At 33.0% G+C, this 16,815-nt stretch overlaps 1 protein-coding gene across 2 annotated transcripts in view; it reads right to left on the bottom strand.

Annotated features, from left to right (window-relative positions):
* LOC108745912 (chitinase domain-containing protein 1) overlaps nucleotides 1-16,815 on the bottom strand; it is a 64,428-nt gene that overhangs the window by 21,590 nt on the left and 26,023 nt on the right. The window contains exons 3-5 of one of the 2 annotated variants that reach the window (XM_018482334.1): nucleotides 9,577-9,729; nucleotides 4,316-4,496; nucleotides 4,147-4,256 (exon numbers count right to left, since the gene is read on the bottom strand). In XM_018482334.1, coding sequence (XP_018337836.1) covers nucleotides 4,147-4,256; nucleotides 4,316-4,496; nucleotides 9,577-9,729 — 444 coding nt within the window. The remainder of the gene's footprint in view (nucleotides 1-4,146; nucleotides 4,257-4,315; nucleotides 4,497-9,576; nucleotides 9,730-16,815) is intronic. The other variant, XM_018482335.1, reaches the window with a different exon arrangement.

Below are 16,815 nucleotides of genomic sequence, written 5' to 3'. Positions count from 1 at the left end.
GAGAGAGAGAGAGCGAGCGAGAGCGAGACAGCCCAGCTCGGCGTGCGGAGCCTCACCGATTACAATCGGAGCTTCCATCCTTTTTGTTTTTTCTCTATCTCACTCTGTTGTACTTCCATTTCGATAATTCGTTCTGCAATTCAAGAATGTGAATTTTATCGATTCTGATTTGACATCATTGATGCGATAATATACAACTCCTTCTCTAAACAACAATCTTGATATATATTTCTATATATAATACAAAAATATATTATGGCGTTTCCAGCTGATAATATAGTATATTGCTAGTTTACACAATGATTCAATTCATTTCTATGGTTGAATAGCGGTACTTCGTTTGCGTACGATCGATAAGAGGAATGGCGCTTCTTACTTACTTCTTAAGTCTACAATTCGACATTCGAGTAAAAAATGTGCTGTATAATTTCAGATCAATAATTTCAAGATCTTGCATGTTTAAAATATGTAGCTGACGATTTACAGAAAACCTCAAGGAGCAATACATGCTTGCAGAAACGAGTTATGAGTTTCAGTATAAGAGCAATAAATATATTCGAAAATTTCATTTATATGCTACGTCTGCTACAAGATTGCCGCTTGTTGTTCCGACATCTGAGCAAAAGATCAACCGAAACATACATCGCGTTCCGAGTATTGATATATATATATATATGTAAATAATTCAGTAAATAAAGTTATTTGGAAAGTTTAGACATATATTATACCAAGTGTACAAATATCAAATGCGGATTTTTTTTCAAAAAAAAACATGTTAAATTCGGAAGAATGATAAAAAGAGCTTTATTCAAAGTATTCTCCATTGCTAGTTACACATTTTTCCCATCTTTCGGGCAATTTGTGGATACCACGCCAGTAAAAATCTTCCCCCTTTGCCGCGAACCATTCATCGAGCCATTTTTTCACATCTTCGTACGAACTAAAGCGCTGCTCAGCAAGTGCGTGACCCATCGATGCAAACAAGTGATAATCCGAAGGAGCCAAGTCTGGTGAGTAAGCCGCATGGGGTTGAACTTCCCAGCTGAGTGCTTCCAACGTGTCGCGAACCGGTTTTGTCGTATGTGATGGAGCATTGTCATGAAGAAAAATGACTTTGTGTTGTCTCTTTTGGTATTCTAGTCTTTTTTCAAGCAGCAAACGGTTCAAATCGATCAATTGTTGTTGGTAGCGTCCAGCATTAACCGTTTCACGAGGTTTTAACAGCTCATAATAGACCACACCCTTCTGGTCCCACCAAACACAGAGCATCGTCTTTCTGCCAAAGCGATTCGGTCTTGCGGTCGATGTGGATGGTACGCCTGGGTCTACCCATGATTTTTTGCGCTTGGGATTCTCAAAATAAATCCACTTTTCATCCCCACTAACGATACGATGCAAAAACGACTTCCTTTTGTATCGTGCAAGCAAAATTTCACATGTGTTTTTGGCCTCTCCATCTGCCTGCCGTCCAACTCATGCGGTACCCATCTTCCGGTCTTCTGAATCTTTCCCATCTCTCGGCGATTGAAAATAGCTTGTTGACTAACGCTCAATTGCTCTGCGAGTTGTTTTTGTGTTTGTGAATCATCTTCGTCCAACAATGCTTGCAATTCCACATCTTCGTATCTTTTTGGCGGTTTTCCGTGTTCCTTGTCTGCAACATCGAAGTCACCACTTTTAAAACGCCGACACCATCGTTCACACGTATCTTGCGATGGAGCATGTTCACCATAAGCTTCTCGAAGTAATCGGTATGATTCAGCAGCAGTTTTCTTCAAATGAAAACAAAAAATTAATGCTGTTCGCGAATGCTCTTTGTTTGGTATAAATTTCGACATATCGAACACAGCAACACAACACTATGCAAACACTTTTTCAATTTATCACTCGTGCGCGTCTGACACTTGTTGATGGCACTTCAAAATGGCATAACAGTCAAATCTTTATACCACACATTGCATTGATGCGCCATCTGTTTTCTCAAATCCGCATTTCATACTTGTACACCTGTATATACATATATACACACACATACATACATATATACATACACACATGCGCGCGCGTGTGATGTGTATCTATTTTATATATATATATATATATATACATATATGAATATATATATATATATTATATATATGCATCAATAATTTACTAAATAATGTATAATATGTAAAAGACAGAACAATGCAATTAAAATAATTATTTTTATTTGTATTCATATGTAAATAATATGGTAAGTTTTTTGTTTATGAAGAAATTATTTCAACAAAATTGAAATAACTAATATCATATTTATTTTATTATTATTTGTTCTCTCAAAAGAAAAAACTTTGATCAGGGCATGTAAGAACGTTTTTTGATATGGGCTTGAATAGATCGATAATTCAGATCATTTCTATGATTCAACGACGCACTTTTCATGACAGCATCGCTGTCAGAATATCGCGGAACTAAAATACTGCTCGGTTTCATGGATTCACGTCAATTTCACTCGTAATATACACAACGAAATTTTCGATGACTCTTTTCTCTTATACCCCTACCTCGTTTCTAAAAGCATAGGATTATTCTTTCAGGTTTTCTGCAATTCGCCAGCTATTTTTTATGAACGTGCAGGGTCTGAAACTCTTATATGCAGCACATATTGTGACGTGTTGACTACAGAAACCGATAACAAAACTGTAAGTTTTCAATTTTCTTCCGTTTTTCATATTCAATTGTAGCTGGCAAATTACGTTGTTGTCGATACTTTAATTGTGGAGGAGGACTTTTCAATCCATAAACATAATTAAGAGAAAAGAGTCTTTAATAATTAATGGAAAAACAGGACACTCCAGCATCCCCTTAACACTTCTAATTGATTATCGCAACAATGTTTCAACTGACAACGGTTTGCTACGCATTGTAGAATGCCCTTAAGAGATTATTAAGTAACGCTTGTAATAAAACGCGATGAAGTTTTGCCGTCAGTCAAAACTACGGTCATAACATATAGTATATATTATATATACATATAAATATAATTCACATGGAATTAAGCATTAAAAATCCAGCTTTGATTAGGATAGACTTCTTTTATTGATTAAATTATATATGAATTTAAGCTAAAAATGACATTACACTGTTTTTATAATTATTGCGCAATAGTTAAAAAAAAAGTAATGTCATATTTTTAGTTCAAATTTATATATATTCTATTTTTTAAATTAGTAATTATATCACTCGATAGAGTAATGTTTTCAGTTTTAATACTTAATCCGCGAGTAACTCAGGGACAAAAAATCATAGGAACACTTTTAAAAAATAATTTTGTAGGAAAAGCTTTAAGCTAGGCTTTCACGGTAGATAGTTGAAAATTTATTCAAATTTGTTTTGGACAAGCTACAGACTTACAAAGTGCAAAGAAAATTTTTCATTTTTTTCAGCTCATTTTCTATATACAAAAATTATAAACACATATAACTTCAAAAAATATAATAACCATTCGAAAGTAGAGATTCCAAACTTTTAAACCTTTTTTTTTATTCTAGTCATTTTTAATAAAGATATTGTATATGCAATTTTGAGTTAAAAATATCACAGAACTTTTCCTCCGACCCCTTTTTTCCAGGTGATTCTTGTTTACGAGGAAATACTGTCTGTTGCTCTTTGTCGGCGGAGATGTATACTGCTCGCTCATTCGCAATTTTCATAATATACAAGAAGTATTTATACAATATTCAATGACAATTTCTTTATTGTTACGGAATATTCGGCACATTAGGAATGCAAATTGAATTTTTGATTAATGTTTAACATTAGCTGAGTATGTTGTACATATTGAAATTCATTGAAGATTGGAAGATTATGGAGGTTTATGAAGATTAAGATGTCAATATAAAAACTGTAGGATGTTGGATGTTAAAATTTAAAGAAATAAGAAAAGAAAATTTGACTGATAAATCACGATCAGGTAGACCTATGACTGCAATAGACAAGTTCGAAAAGCTAGAAAAAATGATCCTTGAAAATTGTTTTAAAAAATAGTAAAATTTTCATTTGTTTCATTAATACACCCATCTATTACTATTGTATTAACATGGAGACAAAACTATTCAGCCTTTCCCCGTATTATGTAAAAAAAATTATTAATATATTAAATACCTTGGCAGCATCTAAGAGAGATACTATTAATTGAGTTTGACTCTCCGTATTAATGTATATCTTAATAATGTCGTCAACTGACCAGTGTTCAAATAACACTCTAGGTATAACTGAAAATAATAACAGCAATAAAGGATCATAATTATACTCTGAATTATTTTCAACTTACGCTTTACGATATGATTAACTTTGTTATTGGCTCTCATTTCCTTTATCCATTTAGTCTGGACAGAATGGGTGGATAACTGATAGGTTGAAGTGTTACCAAAAGAAAAAGCTAACCATACAGGAGATACTATTGTAAACTTGCCATGAAATGTTTTTGAAATCTCAAAACCATTTTTGTTCCACTATAAAATTTAATTATATATTGAATGTAAATACAGTTACTCACAAAATTGATCAAATGTACAATATTAGACTAGAATTATCTACAATCGATTCGAAACAGGCAATCTACGAAAATGACCTTTCAATATCAGAATATAAACATAAATATTTATGATTTTGTCATAGATATTTTTATTCATAAATTTTCAAAAGAAATATATGTAACAATAGCCAGATAGCCAAATGGAGTGCATTTGCTGACATGTTGCAACCAATTTCAACAAACTCATGACAAAGTAAGACTGCATTATGTCTGTCGCGTTGAACTCAATAGAATTCGAATTCTTGCAAATTGATGGCAACATGTCAGCGTGAATATCCTCGACAACAACTCGAAAACGTGTGACATTTTATACTGTCAGCATTTTGTTAGCAATGAGTTGCAATTGAAAAACTTCATAGCTTGAAGACATATTTGAACAACCGATGGAAATCATTATATATGTTCTGTTGCCATAATGTTTTCATCCCGATGCTCAAGATGAAATGATTAATTATTTATTGCTAACATATTGTAACAACATAATGTACCACTATTGCTCATAGTTTGCTCTAGAAATGTCGATTACGTATATAAGAAGTAATGTTGTTATAATGTATCCAATTTTGATGTTAGTAAATATGTAGCAAATATATAACATATGCAATGCATTAGTTGGTACAATCACGCTTGGTTATCTGGGATAATATTTGATAAGTTTCGTAAATCACAACGTATGCATTCTATTCTTATAATTTTATATATAAAGTGTCCCAAATTTAAATGTTCAAACTTCGGGAGCGTGTAGAGAATCGATAAATAAAGAAAAAAGTCCTTTAAAAATATGTTTATTTTTACTTCGTTTTAGAGAAAATTATAAAAAAGAAAAAACATAATTTTCGAAATATGTATTATTGTTTTCAAAACGGAATATTATTTTCGCGTACGACTTCAACGATAATGCTTCAGAGGCAGTACGAGTATAGGCCGATTTCCAGAAAAACTCCGGATCAGCAATCATTACATTGACCAGATCAGTGTTTGATTGGCAACACGAACTGTTCGTGCAAGATGCAATACGTGCATTGCTGCAAGAGATCAACATTTTGAATAATCTGAACTAAACAAGTGACAATTTATAAATAAAAGTAATCTTACACAGTCCTGTGTTAGCATAACAACCGCTAGTCTCGGGCAAGGAAAACTAGTTGCAGTAGTGATCCCCGGGGTTGGTGGGTCCCAATCACCACGACACAGCGCGTCCTCGGGTTGCGGATAGAGGAAAAGCCTCGCTATCTCGGTTGAGGATAGAGGCTAGCTGCGAATAAATTGAATAAGCAGTCGCGGATAGCCGATTGGAATGGTCCTCCTGTTTGGGGGTTGGGCGTGGGTTTGATAGGCTCACACCGTGAAACGACTTTATCTAGAAACAACCAAAACTCGTCATGGATTTTTCTGGGGTAAAATGTTCCGGAGGTAAACTAGTCCCCCGTTCGAATCTCCGGGTGGGGACTACCTCGGGGAACTCATGTCGCATAAAGTCAAAAAACGGGAGAGATATCAAAGTGGGTACGTGGAACATCCGAAGTCTTTACAGATCTAGGACATTTCAATCGATGGTCGGGGAGGTCGAAAAGTACAGGGTAGAAGTCGTCGCGTTGCAAGAAACAAGATGGGCCCGGGAAGGTTCGCTTAATGCGGGTTCGTACACGCTTCACTATGGAAGGTCGGAGATCCATAGTCTTGGCATCGGTTTTATGATTAATAGGAAAATCTTATCCGCGGTAAAAGACATTAAATTTATAAACGAAAGATTAGGATTGCTCGTTGTGCAGGGCCGATGGTACAAGATCGCGATAATCAACGTACACGCGCCGACGGAAGATAAAGATGGCGAAATTAAAGACGGGTTCTACGAAGAACTCGAACACCTCGTGGATCAATTACCGAACGATTACATGAAAATAGTCGTGGGAGATTTTAACGCGAAAATCGGTAAAGAGGACATTTTTAGACCAACGATCGGGCTCGAAAGTTTGCACGAGGAAAGTAACGATAACGGAGTGAGGGTAATTAACTTTGCGACCGGCAAAAATCTTATCGTCAAAAGCACGTATTTTAAACACAAAAATATCCATAAACAAACTTGGATTTCCCCGGATGGAGGCACGCGTAACCAAATTGATCACGTTCTTGCAGATAAACGGCGTCACACGAACGTACTCGATGTCAGGTCTTATAGGGGGGCGGATTGCGACTCGGATCACCTCTTTGTAATTGCCAAAATCAGGGAACGTCTTTCGCTAAACAAAACTAACGGGCAGTTGTTTGGAACTAAACGTCTAAATGTACAAGGTTTGATCGAGGGAGAAAACGGAATAAAATACGCGGTCGAAGTAACGAATAGACTCGCGGCTTCAAAGGAAATAGATGAATCGGATGATAACACGGTTGATAAACACTGGGAAAACGTACGAGACGCGATAGTAAAATCGGCGGAGGCCACGGTTGGTTTTTGTAAAAGGAACAAAAACAAGCCGTGGTTTGACGAAGAATGCGTAAAAATTGTTAAAGTACGAAACGAAGCGCGCATCACGTGGTTGGCTCAAAATACGAAGGAAACTCGGGATCAGTTTCTTAAGATTAGGCAAGAGGCTCATAATATGTTTAAAATTAAGAAGCGTCAATACTTAAAACGTAAAATTGAAGAAATAGATGAAAATTGTAAAAGCAGTAACGTACGAGGCACGTACATGGGGATAAATAATTTTAGAAAGGGATTCCAAGCTAGGACGGAAATGGTGAAAGATGAGAACGATAATTTAGTTACGGATACAACGGCAGTTTTAAACACATGGAAAAATTATTTTGATCGGTTATTGAATGTCGAATCTGAAAACGACCGGGAAATAGAGAATTTTGAGTATCACACGGCTGAACCTAGGATTAACGAACCGACAATTTCAGAAGTAGAAAGCGCGATTAAAAAATTAAAAAATCACAAAGCACCGGGTAATGACTTGATTCCGGCGGAACTGATTAAATAGGGGGGGAAGTAGATTGATAGAGAAGAAATTCAGAAATTAATTATCTTAATATGGAATAAAGAAGCATTGCCGGAACAATGGAAAGATTCAATTATAATCCCGATTTTCAAAAAGGGGGACAAAATGAGTTGTAATAATTACCGGGGTATCTCACTTTTACCTACATGCTATAAAATTCTGTCGAATATTTTATTAATGAGGCTTGTACCATATGCAGATGAGATAATTGGAGATCATCAATGCGGCTTTAGGAGAAATAGATCGACTGCGGACCAAATCTTTACTATTCGGCAAATCTTGGAGAAAAAATGGGAATTCGACCAACCGGTACATCAACTTTACATTGATTTCAAAAAAGCGTATGATTCGATAAAACGGGAGAGAATGTAACTCGGAAATTTTAACTCGGTGGGGGATACCCAAAAAATTGGCTAACTTAGTCCAAGTTTGTTTAAAAGATACCAGAGGTAGAGTAAGAATAGGTAATCAAATGTCGAAAACTTTTAATATTCATAGCGGATTAAAGCAGGGGGATGCATTGTCACCTCTTCTGTTTAATCTAGTATTGGAATATGCTATTAAAGAAATGCAGAAGAGTAATGATGGTTTGCAGTTAAACGGTACAACACAAATATTAACATATGCGGACGATATTGCTTTGTTGGGGGATAATAAAGAAACACTAATAAATAACACTAAAATTCTATTAGATAAAACGAAAGAACTGGGGCTGCAAATAAACGTTGAAAAAACTAAATATATGGTCACTGATAGAATCCAGAATATTCATAATAACGGAAACCTGGTCGTCTGTGATAAAATTTTTGAACGGGTTAGCAATTTTAAGTATTTAGGATCGATTTTAAACCAAACTAATGAAATAAGAGAAGAGCTCAAGAGAAGAATTAATTTGGGGAATGCGTGCTTCTATTCGGTTAAGAAACTACTCGGTTCGCGGATATTGTCTAGGCGCTTAAAAATTAGAATTTACAGAACGATTATTTTACCGGTAGTCCTTTATGGCAGCGAAGCGTGGTCACTTACATTACAAGACGAGAAAAGATTTAGGGCTTTCGAAAATAAAGTACTTCGAAAAATCATCGGGGCAAAACGCGATGAGGAAACGGGCGAATGGAGAAAATTACACAACGCAGAATTACATCAATTATATAATAGTCCGGATATTATTAATGTCATAAAATCGCGTCAATTAAGATGGGCAGGTCACGCGGCGCGTATGGATGAGAATCGAATTGCATATAAAATACTAATTGGTAAACCGGATGGGAAAAGACCATTGGGTAGACCAAGACGTAGATGGGAAGATAATATTAGAATGGACCTTAACGAAATAGGGTACGAGGGTCACAAATGGAGGGATCTTGCTCAGGGACGGGAACAGTGGCGGGATTTGGTATTTGCGGCAATGAGCTTTCGAGTTCCTAACGCCTAATAATAATAATAATAATAATCTTACACAGTCAATAATAACTAATCAATAATATTAAATCCGTAATACTGACATGTATCAATATTTTTGGTATTTTTACAACCTTACACAATCAATATTATTGACAATATATTTCATAGTTTTACTTATATTATCTATTGTATTATGATATAGATCCTAATAAAGCGATACGGATACTTGAGAATCAAAATCCAGATCATCATCAGTATTCTACATTAACCCATCAAAATTAACCACACACGATCAGTAATATTATCAGTATTTGTTAATACTGACATATCGTTAACGGTATAGGGTTATCTTAAGTGTAAGTGATAAGTAAGTACAAAAATTATGTTTTATCTTTTTTTGCGATTTTTTTCAAAACAAAGCAAAAAACGAGCATATATAAGTCATACTACAAGTCTATAAAGGACTTTTTTTCTTATTGTTAGTTTATCAATCCCCTACATCAACATATTCCCGAAGTTTGACCACTTAAATTCAGGACAACCTGTATAGCTGATAATGTTACAATAACTAATAATTAAATAATTACTCACGGGTGTACAATATCCTAAGACATCTCCCTTAAATCTTCTGTGCTTAGTATTTTGAAAATATCGACCAGATTCTTGAAGAATATCCTGTTGTTTAGGATTTTCCACTACCAAGTTTCTTTGGAAAACATTTTGGTCCACCGGACCTTTATACGACTTATAAAATTTATAAAATAAGAAACTGTTTATGTACGTATATGCATACGTATTAATCATGTATCAGAATTGGAAATTTCATAAAAGTAACCGGTTACCGTTACTCGTTACTGATTTGAATAAGTAACTCGTTACTGAAAAATTAACAAATTATTACTATTTTCGTTACTTTTTTTCTAGACACTAATAGAATTAAATGTGCAAATTTTGCGGTAAATATAAATAAAGATGTTAGTATTCTATTTTCTAACAGAGAAATAAAGCTCAAAAACTAATAATATATACAGGGTAGTCCCAAACGTTCTAGCCAGACTTTGAGATTTTATCGGAAATTTAAAAACAAACAGTTGAACAAACTGTTTCCTAAAATATAATCGAAAAAATTTAAAACTTCCTTAAAACACCAACGAGATACTATTAAAGACAGTCGGATCTTATGGAGTTTGCACATCTGTTAAAAGAATGCTAGAATTATCAACGAGCGTTATTTCGTATTTCTCAAATAATATCATATTTTCCTTACATAAAATAAAAAATTCTTCTCCAGAATAAAACAAAAAATGAAAATACCTTCGGAAAAGTCTAAACCGGTATGAAAATCGACAAAAAAATTATAAATTACAGTTTTCTATAATCATGTAGATTCTTTCTTCACATATAATTGAACGCAAGCATATATCCAAACAAAAAGTACTTTTCTGTATTTGAATAATTTATAAGAGTATCATGAGACCTTCAAATTATGATTCTGAAGCTCACAAGAGAAATGGTTTAAGAAGTACGATTTAAGTATACATAACCTCACATTCAAATGATATATAGAATATAGCAAAGCAAGTAATGTACACAACATTTTACTTAATAATTTTGCTTAATGTACGTAATGTTTTAATTAATATATTTATGTAACGTTTTTTTCATGTAATATTTTATTTGGAATTAAAAATCTGTTTTATCGACATTGATCAAATTCGGCTGTCGCTCCAGCATCCCCTTAAAATTTACGTAATTATCCAGCTAACGCTAAATATTCACAGAAAATTTGATTCATATTATCAATGACCGATTTCGGAATAGTTAAAGAATCATCACAGAATATGACATATGAAATGTTCAGAATAATGTGTAAATATTTCTTGTATATTTCACAAAAATTGCAAATGAGCGAGCAGTACACACAGAGGACCGTGGCGAAGAGCATTTATTTGTAAACAAGAATCACCTGGGAGAGAATATAAGGAGTGCAACACTTCGTCTGTGAAGTGAGCCTCCAAAATTGGGCTCCAAGGTAAAAACACATTAAATGTATTTTTCGAAGCAAAATTTTGTTTAAAAACTGATTTACAGACCTGGAATTTCAGGAAAAATTAATATTTTGTATACAATACACATATATGGAACTTTCTCGGAATATGTAACGACATGCAAGTGAAATTTTTAATCAATATTTGAATGTTTCTTTTACATATACCGTAATATTTGGAATATTTTTGAGTATTGGAATGTTTTTTGGGGATTTTTTAGGAACATTTTATGAATATTTCAAAAATATTTAGCGTTTGCTGGGTAAGAGTAACAAACTGATAAACGGTACTAATTTCATGATTTATTGGTTTCGTAGACACGTACAACCGGTCACAGTAAGGTTGCAACACTTTTGCTTCGATGGATTTCGTAATGCAACTTGCTCACCGAGCGATTGGTTCTTATTTATAGATCAATGAGTAAGAACTAATCACTCGGAGAGCAAGCTGCGTTCTGAAACTTTAAAAAAAAACTATTGAAGAAACAGTGTTGCAACCTTTTTGTGACTAGCTGTATATATGTTTAAAACTTAATATTTGATTTTTATTAAAAACTGTGATTTTAAATGTTATCATCCGAGTTTGATTATCAACAGAGATGATAACAGCAGAAAAAAAATTGTAATTTTTTAGTAATATATAAAATATTATAACATTAAAAGTATGCGCACTTATTTATACAGCATTTATATAATAAAAAAATCATGAATTTAATAACGTATTATCAAATTATCTATGTTAATAATCGCAAATTTTTATTATATAATTGTCAATAAAGTCATCATTCTTCAATTATCCCGGGGCCCCATTGATAGTCGAAAATTTATGTAGGAGTGACCGTCTTTAAGAGGACCCTAAAGCCGTCTGTATTACCGATTAAATCGTAATTTTTGTATAACAATTATTGTAACTTTTTTTATGCGTATACTTTAATCCTGAATTTTCGAATCTGTAAAAGAGGAAAAAGTAACTGTTATACAAAAATAATGATTTAGTGCAAACTTGGTACAACTTACTCTTCATCTTTTTCTAAAGAAGAGTAATTCTTGGAAAAAGAAGAGTAATTTAAATTGAGATCAAAGTTAATCTACATTGGTGAAAACGGACATATTTTTTACAGTTTATATGTCACTAATATATGTATAATTTAATAATAGTATTGCTTGTCCATTTTAGGTTGATGTTAATACTACATTAAATATAGAGTTGTTAGTTAATTTAGAACAGGATATAGAAGAAATAACATCAACAAGTAGTAATATTACGGAATTAACAACGAACAATCTAAATGAAGAACAAGAAATTGCAAATCCAATAATGTCTACATCCAATGCTAAGGAAACTATACCTGTGTCATTAAATAGTGAACATGAAGAAAATGTTGAAAGAGGCAGAAAAAAGAACTCTATTAGAAGCTAGAGAAACAAAATCAAAAGAAAGATACACAAAATTGAAGGCGAGCAAGATAATTGCAAAATTAGATAAGTCAAACAGAATGTTGAAACGTCTGCGTAGAAAAATAAAATCAAGAGGACAAATGGATCTTCTCAACAGCATTAAAAAAATACTAAATGACGATCAAATCGAAATTCTGTGTTGGCCATCTGAACGATGTGACAGTTGGCCATCTAAACGATGTAACAAATGTAGTGATACTTTAAAAAAAGCTGTTAGATTGAAATTATCTTGCGGCAGTAGCGGTTACAAAGAAATATTACGACAGGGATTTCCTTTACCTTCTGAACGTACACTTAGAAGAAGACTAAAAGTAATGGACTTTCAACCTGGCATTTCTGAACAAATGTTCGACTTATTAAATGAAGAAGTATCACTCTTTATTAATGATCGAGAAAAAGACTGCTAACTCTTGATGAAATGAATATTATCGAAGAAAAACAAGTCGATCAAAGTACAATGTCACAAATTGGTCTCTCGACTTTCCCCGATAAATGTGGTAATTTGAAATCATCAAACCGTATATACAAGTATTCCTCTACTTACAATGGAGATCCAAGACTTCGATCATAAATCGAAAGTTGAATAGCATTTATATTTCATGTCAATGAAACTTTATTAATGTAAAATAATTATTTTATTATTAAAAACGATTATAGAGTACATTTAGCTTAACCATAGATTAAATTTTTCATCAAATGGTTAAAAAAACAATATTTTTTCTTCTACAAATATAATTCTTATTATAATATTTAGTATTCTAAAATTATTTAATTTGGATCATTGGTTAACAAATATTTAATTACCTTTGTTATAATTTGTTAATTAATTTTGATTCACTAACATGCAGTTATATGTCTAAAAATTCTCGAATCGAAGTAGTTGTAAATATAGCGCGATACCCGTATTAACTTATATATTAATTTAAAAAAAATGTACAATATCTTACTCAACCTTGTTATACATGCAGGATCGTATTCAAAAGCGCATTTCTAAAGATATTAGTGTATATTTTTGTCATTCTATCTATTGTTTATTAGATGTAAATCAAGAAAATGATCAAAGAATAAACTAAAAGCACACTGACATATTTTTTAAATGCACATTCTGAATATAGGTGATATACAGTATAGTAGATGATGTATATATTATTTTCGCTTCTGCAAAAGATAAATGACATTAAGTGACAGTATTTGACACAGTATTTACATTTAATTTCAATACATTATTTTCTGATATTAATATAGGTGAGATAAAGGATGCTTCTCATGCGTTAGTATTCATGTTTGGAGATATTTTTACATGATGGAAACTACCCGTTACCTATCATTTTATTCCTAGTAGTGTAGATGGAGCTATACTGAAACCTATCGTAGAAATCATTATTAAAAAAACAGAAGCTGTTGGTCTATATATATAACTTGTGATATGAGTCCATTGAATTTAAGAATGTGGAAAGTATTTTGTGGTATCGTATATAACAGATCCCAAATTCATAATTCTGTAGTTCATCCTGTAGATAATACGCGAAGTTTGTTTTTTATTACAGATACACCGCATTTGCTGAAAAATTTAAAATCTTTTTATTAAATAATAAGATCATACAGTTACCTATACGGAATTCGTACAGACATATAATTTATCGCCTGTCGTTGAATTTCAACATTTGCAAAAAATAGTAGAAATTCAAGAAAATCTGCAATTTAAATTAATACCGAAAATTTAAAAAAGTGACATAGTGTGTAGTACATTCAACAAAATGAAAGTGAACAAAGCAAAAAATTTGTAGAGTTGAGATGTCAGTAGCGCAATGTTTTTTTATGCTACAGAAAATAGAAAAACAGAATTTAACACGACAGTGACGTTTATAGAAATAGTTTATCAAATGGTTTACTTTAATAACATCACGAAAACATTCAGTTGCCTTAGGAAAGACAGCGAATGATAATAAAAAAATGTAACGATAATATTGCTTTCCTTAACTGCATTGATCTCTTCCGAAATATTAAAATTGGTAAAGTCTCAAAGTTTAAACCTGTTCAGTGTGGCATTATGATTACCACAACGTCAATAATTGAATTGATACAATACCTCATTAATAACCGTAAATATCGATCCGTATTGACTGCACGTTTCACGCAAGATTGCATTGAAAATTTATTTTCTTGTATAAGAGTAAAGCATCCGATTTCTATCGCCTTGCAATTTAAACAAAATCTGAAGCTTATCGTAATATCGCAATACTTAAAATCACTACTTCTTCTTCTTATGAAAATAATGATGGGCTAAAATTGTTGATTTTTTTAATAAACCAAAAGTGATGAAAGATATTAGAGGTATAGAAGAATGTACACAAACATTTGTAATGCATGTTTTGGATTACAACAATGGCATTCCTTTAAACAACACTGAATTAAATATTTTATTCAATATAGCTAAATATATGATATCAAGTATTGCTAAATGTACGAACATATGTTCAGAATGTTTGAATTCTGTTGGATCCGAAACATATAATTCTATTCAAAAATATTATACATTCGTGCAATTGAGATGTTTTCATGAAAAAAACACTCTTTTTCGTTAACGACGAAACATTTCAATATTTTCATCAAATGGAAGTGTTTATAAGAATATATTTTCCACATGTAAAAACAACTCGATGTAATTTTATAAATTTTTTTCTCGAAGAAAATAAAAGATATAAGTTGTCCTACTATGAAAAATTACCATGATTTATTACTAAAAATTTATTAAAACTTATACATTATCTATAATCTCCTCTAATTTATATACGTTGAGTGGCCGAAATTACCGAGAAAGCATTTTCGGTCGCTAGAAACAAGCGACCATAGAGAGAAAGACAGAAGGATAGACTCGCTGTTTCGCTCGAGCCCAGCTCGGCGTGCGGAGCCTCACCGATTACAATCGGAGCTTCTATCCTTTTTTGTTTTTTCCCTGTCTCACTTTGTCGTACTTCTGTTTCGATAATTCGTTCTCAATTCAAGAATGTGTTCTATCAATTCCAGTTTGCCATTATCACTGATGCAGCAAGGACGACTCCTTTTCTAAGCAACAATTCTATTTTACTAAACATTGAAATCAGCGCCGTATCGGTCACAGTAAGATGTTGAACTACTGACTTAATATACATTCAATAAAATTGAAAGTATATAATTAATTTTTCAGACATATTCTATTTTAATATATATTTTTTTATATTGTATATAGAAAAGTGTGTTATTATTATGGCATTTCCAGCTGATAATATATTGCTAGTTTACATAATGATCTATTTCAATCTATTTCTATATTTGCGCGCGGGCGATGAGAGAAATGGCGCTTCTTACTAAATGCCGTTTGACACTTTGACATCCGAGCCAAGTAAAAAATGTGCTGCATATAACAATTTTAAACTCTGTACGTTTGAAATAAGTAGCTGGCGCCCTACAGAACCTCAAAGAATAATTAATAACGATGTAAAGACTCTTAAATGTAAACGTAAATAAACAAACAAATAAACGTCGAAAGAAAAGTCAGTAGGTTAAAAAAAAAACCTTTAATTAATTAAAATTATTAGGCGACGATACATGGACAGATACGGAACGGCGCATATAAATGTGTAAATGTATAAAAATGTATAAAAATATATATATATAACAAGTTTCGGCTACGAGATTGAGCCCTCTTCAGATATAAAGCGCGAAAAAATAGACGATAAGTAAAAAATAGGTAAAAAACAATTCATGTCGCAATTAACATTAAACGTAAAGAAGTAAAATTCAGATGGATCTCAAAAATACGATTGAGCAATCAAGGTGTCCATTATCCAAGCCAGATCGCTAGATAAGACCGAAAAATGACTTATAAGAAAGAACAGACCTTGACAATTAAAAACGCCGCTATCATGATAAAATTGCAAACGCACCAGCAAACCCGAACAAATCAAAATGATCCCCCGCACATGCAAAGGTGAACCATGTGTAAGCCGTAACACTCCGGCAATATTGCACATGCCAGAGCCGGACATGTCGGCGTCGCTCACGACGTGACCGCTCGCTTAAACGGAACACAACGCACTGAGAGAGGAGAGGAGACGGGCCGACAAAATCGAAAGTCATACTTTGTTTATGATCGGTATATACGCTTTGTGGAGACTTTCGGTGTCAGTTTGTAGATTCAGACTATTTTTTTGTTTTTTAATATGCAACATTTCAGAGATTAGCCGCTTTCTGTAAGAAGGTTCTTCATCCAGGATCTGAACATCGTCCCATTGAAAATCATGATTATGAAGAAGTCTATGCTCGGTGATAACGGAGCGGGTAGA

The sequence above is a fragment of the Trachymyrmex septentrionalis genome, unplaced genomic scaffold (genome assembly GCF_001594115.1).
Source record: "Trachymyrmex septentrionalis isolate Tsep2-gDNA-1 unplaced genomic scaffold, Tsep1.0 scaffold159, whole genome shotgun sequence".
NCBI classification, from domain to species: domain Eukaryota; kingdom Metazoa; phylum Arthropoda; class Insecta; order Hymenoptera; family Formicidae; genus Trachymyrmex; species Trachymyrmex septentrionalis.
This window is presented reverse-complemented; position numbering and strand designations above follow the sequence as displayed.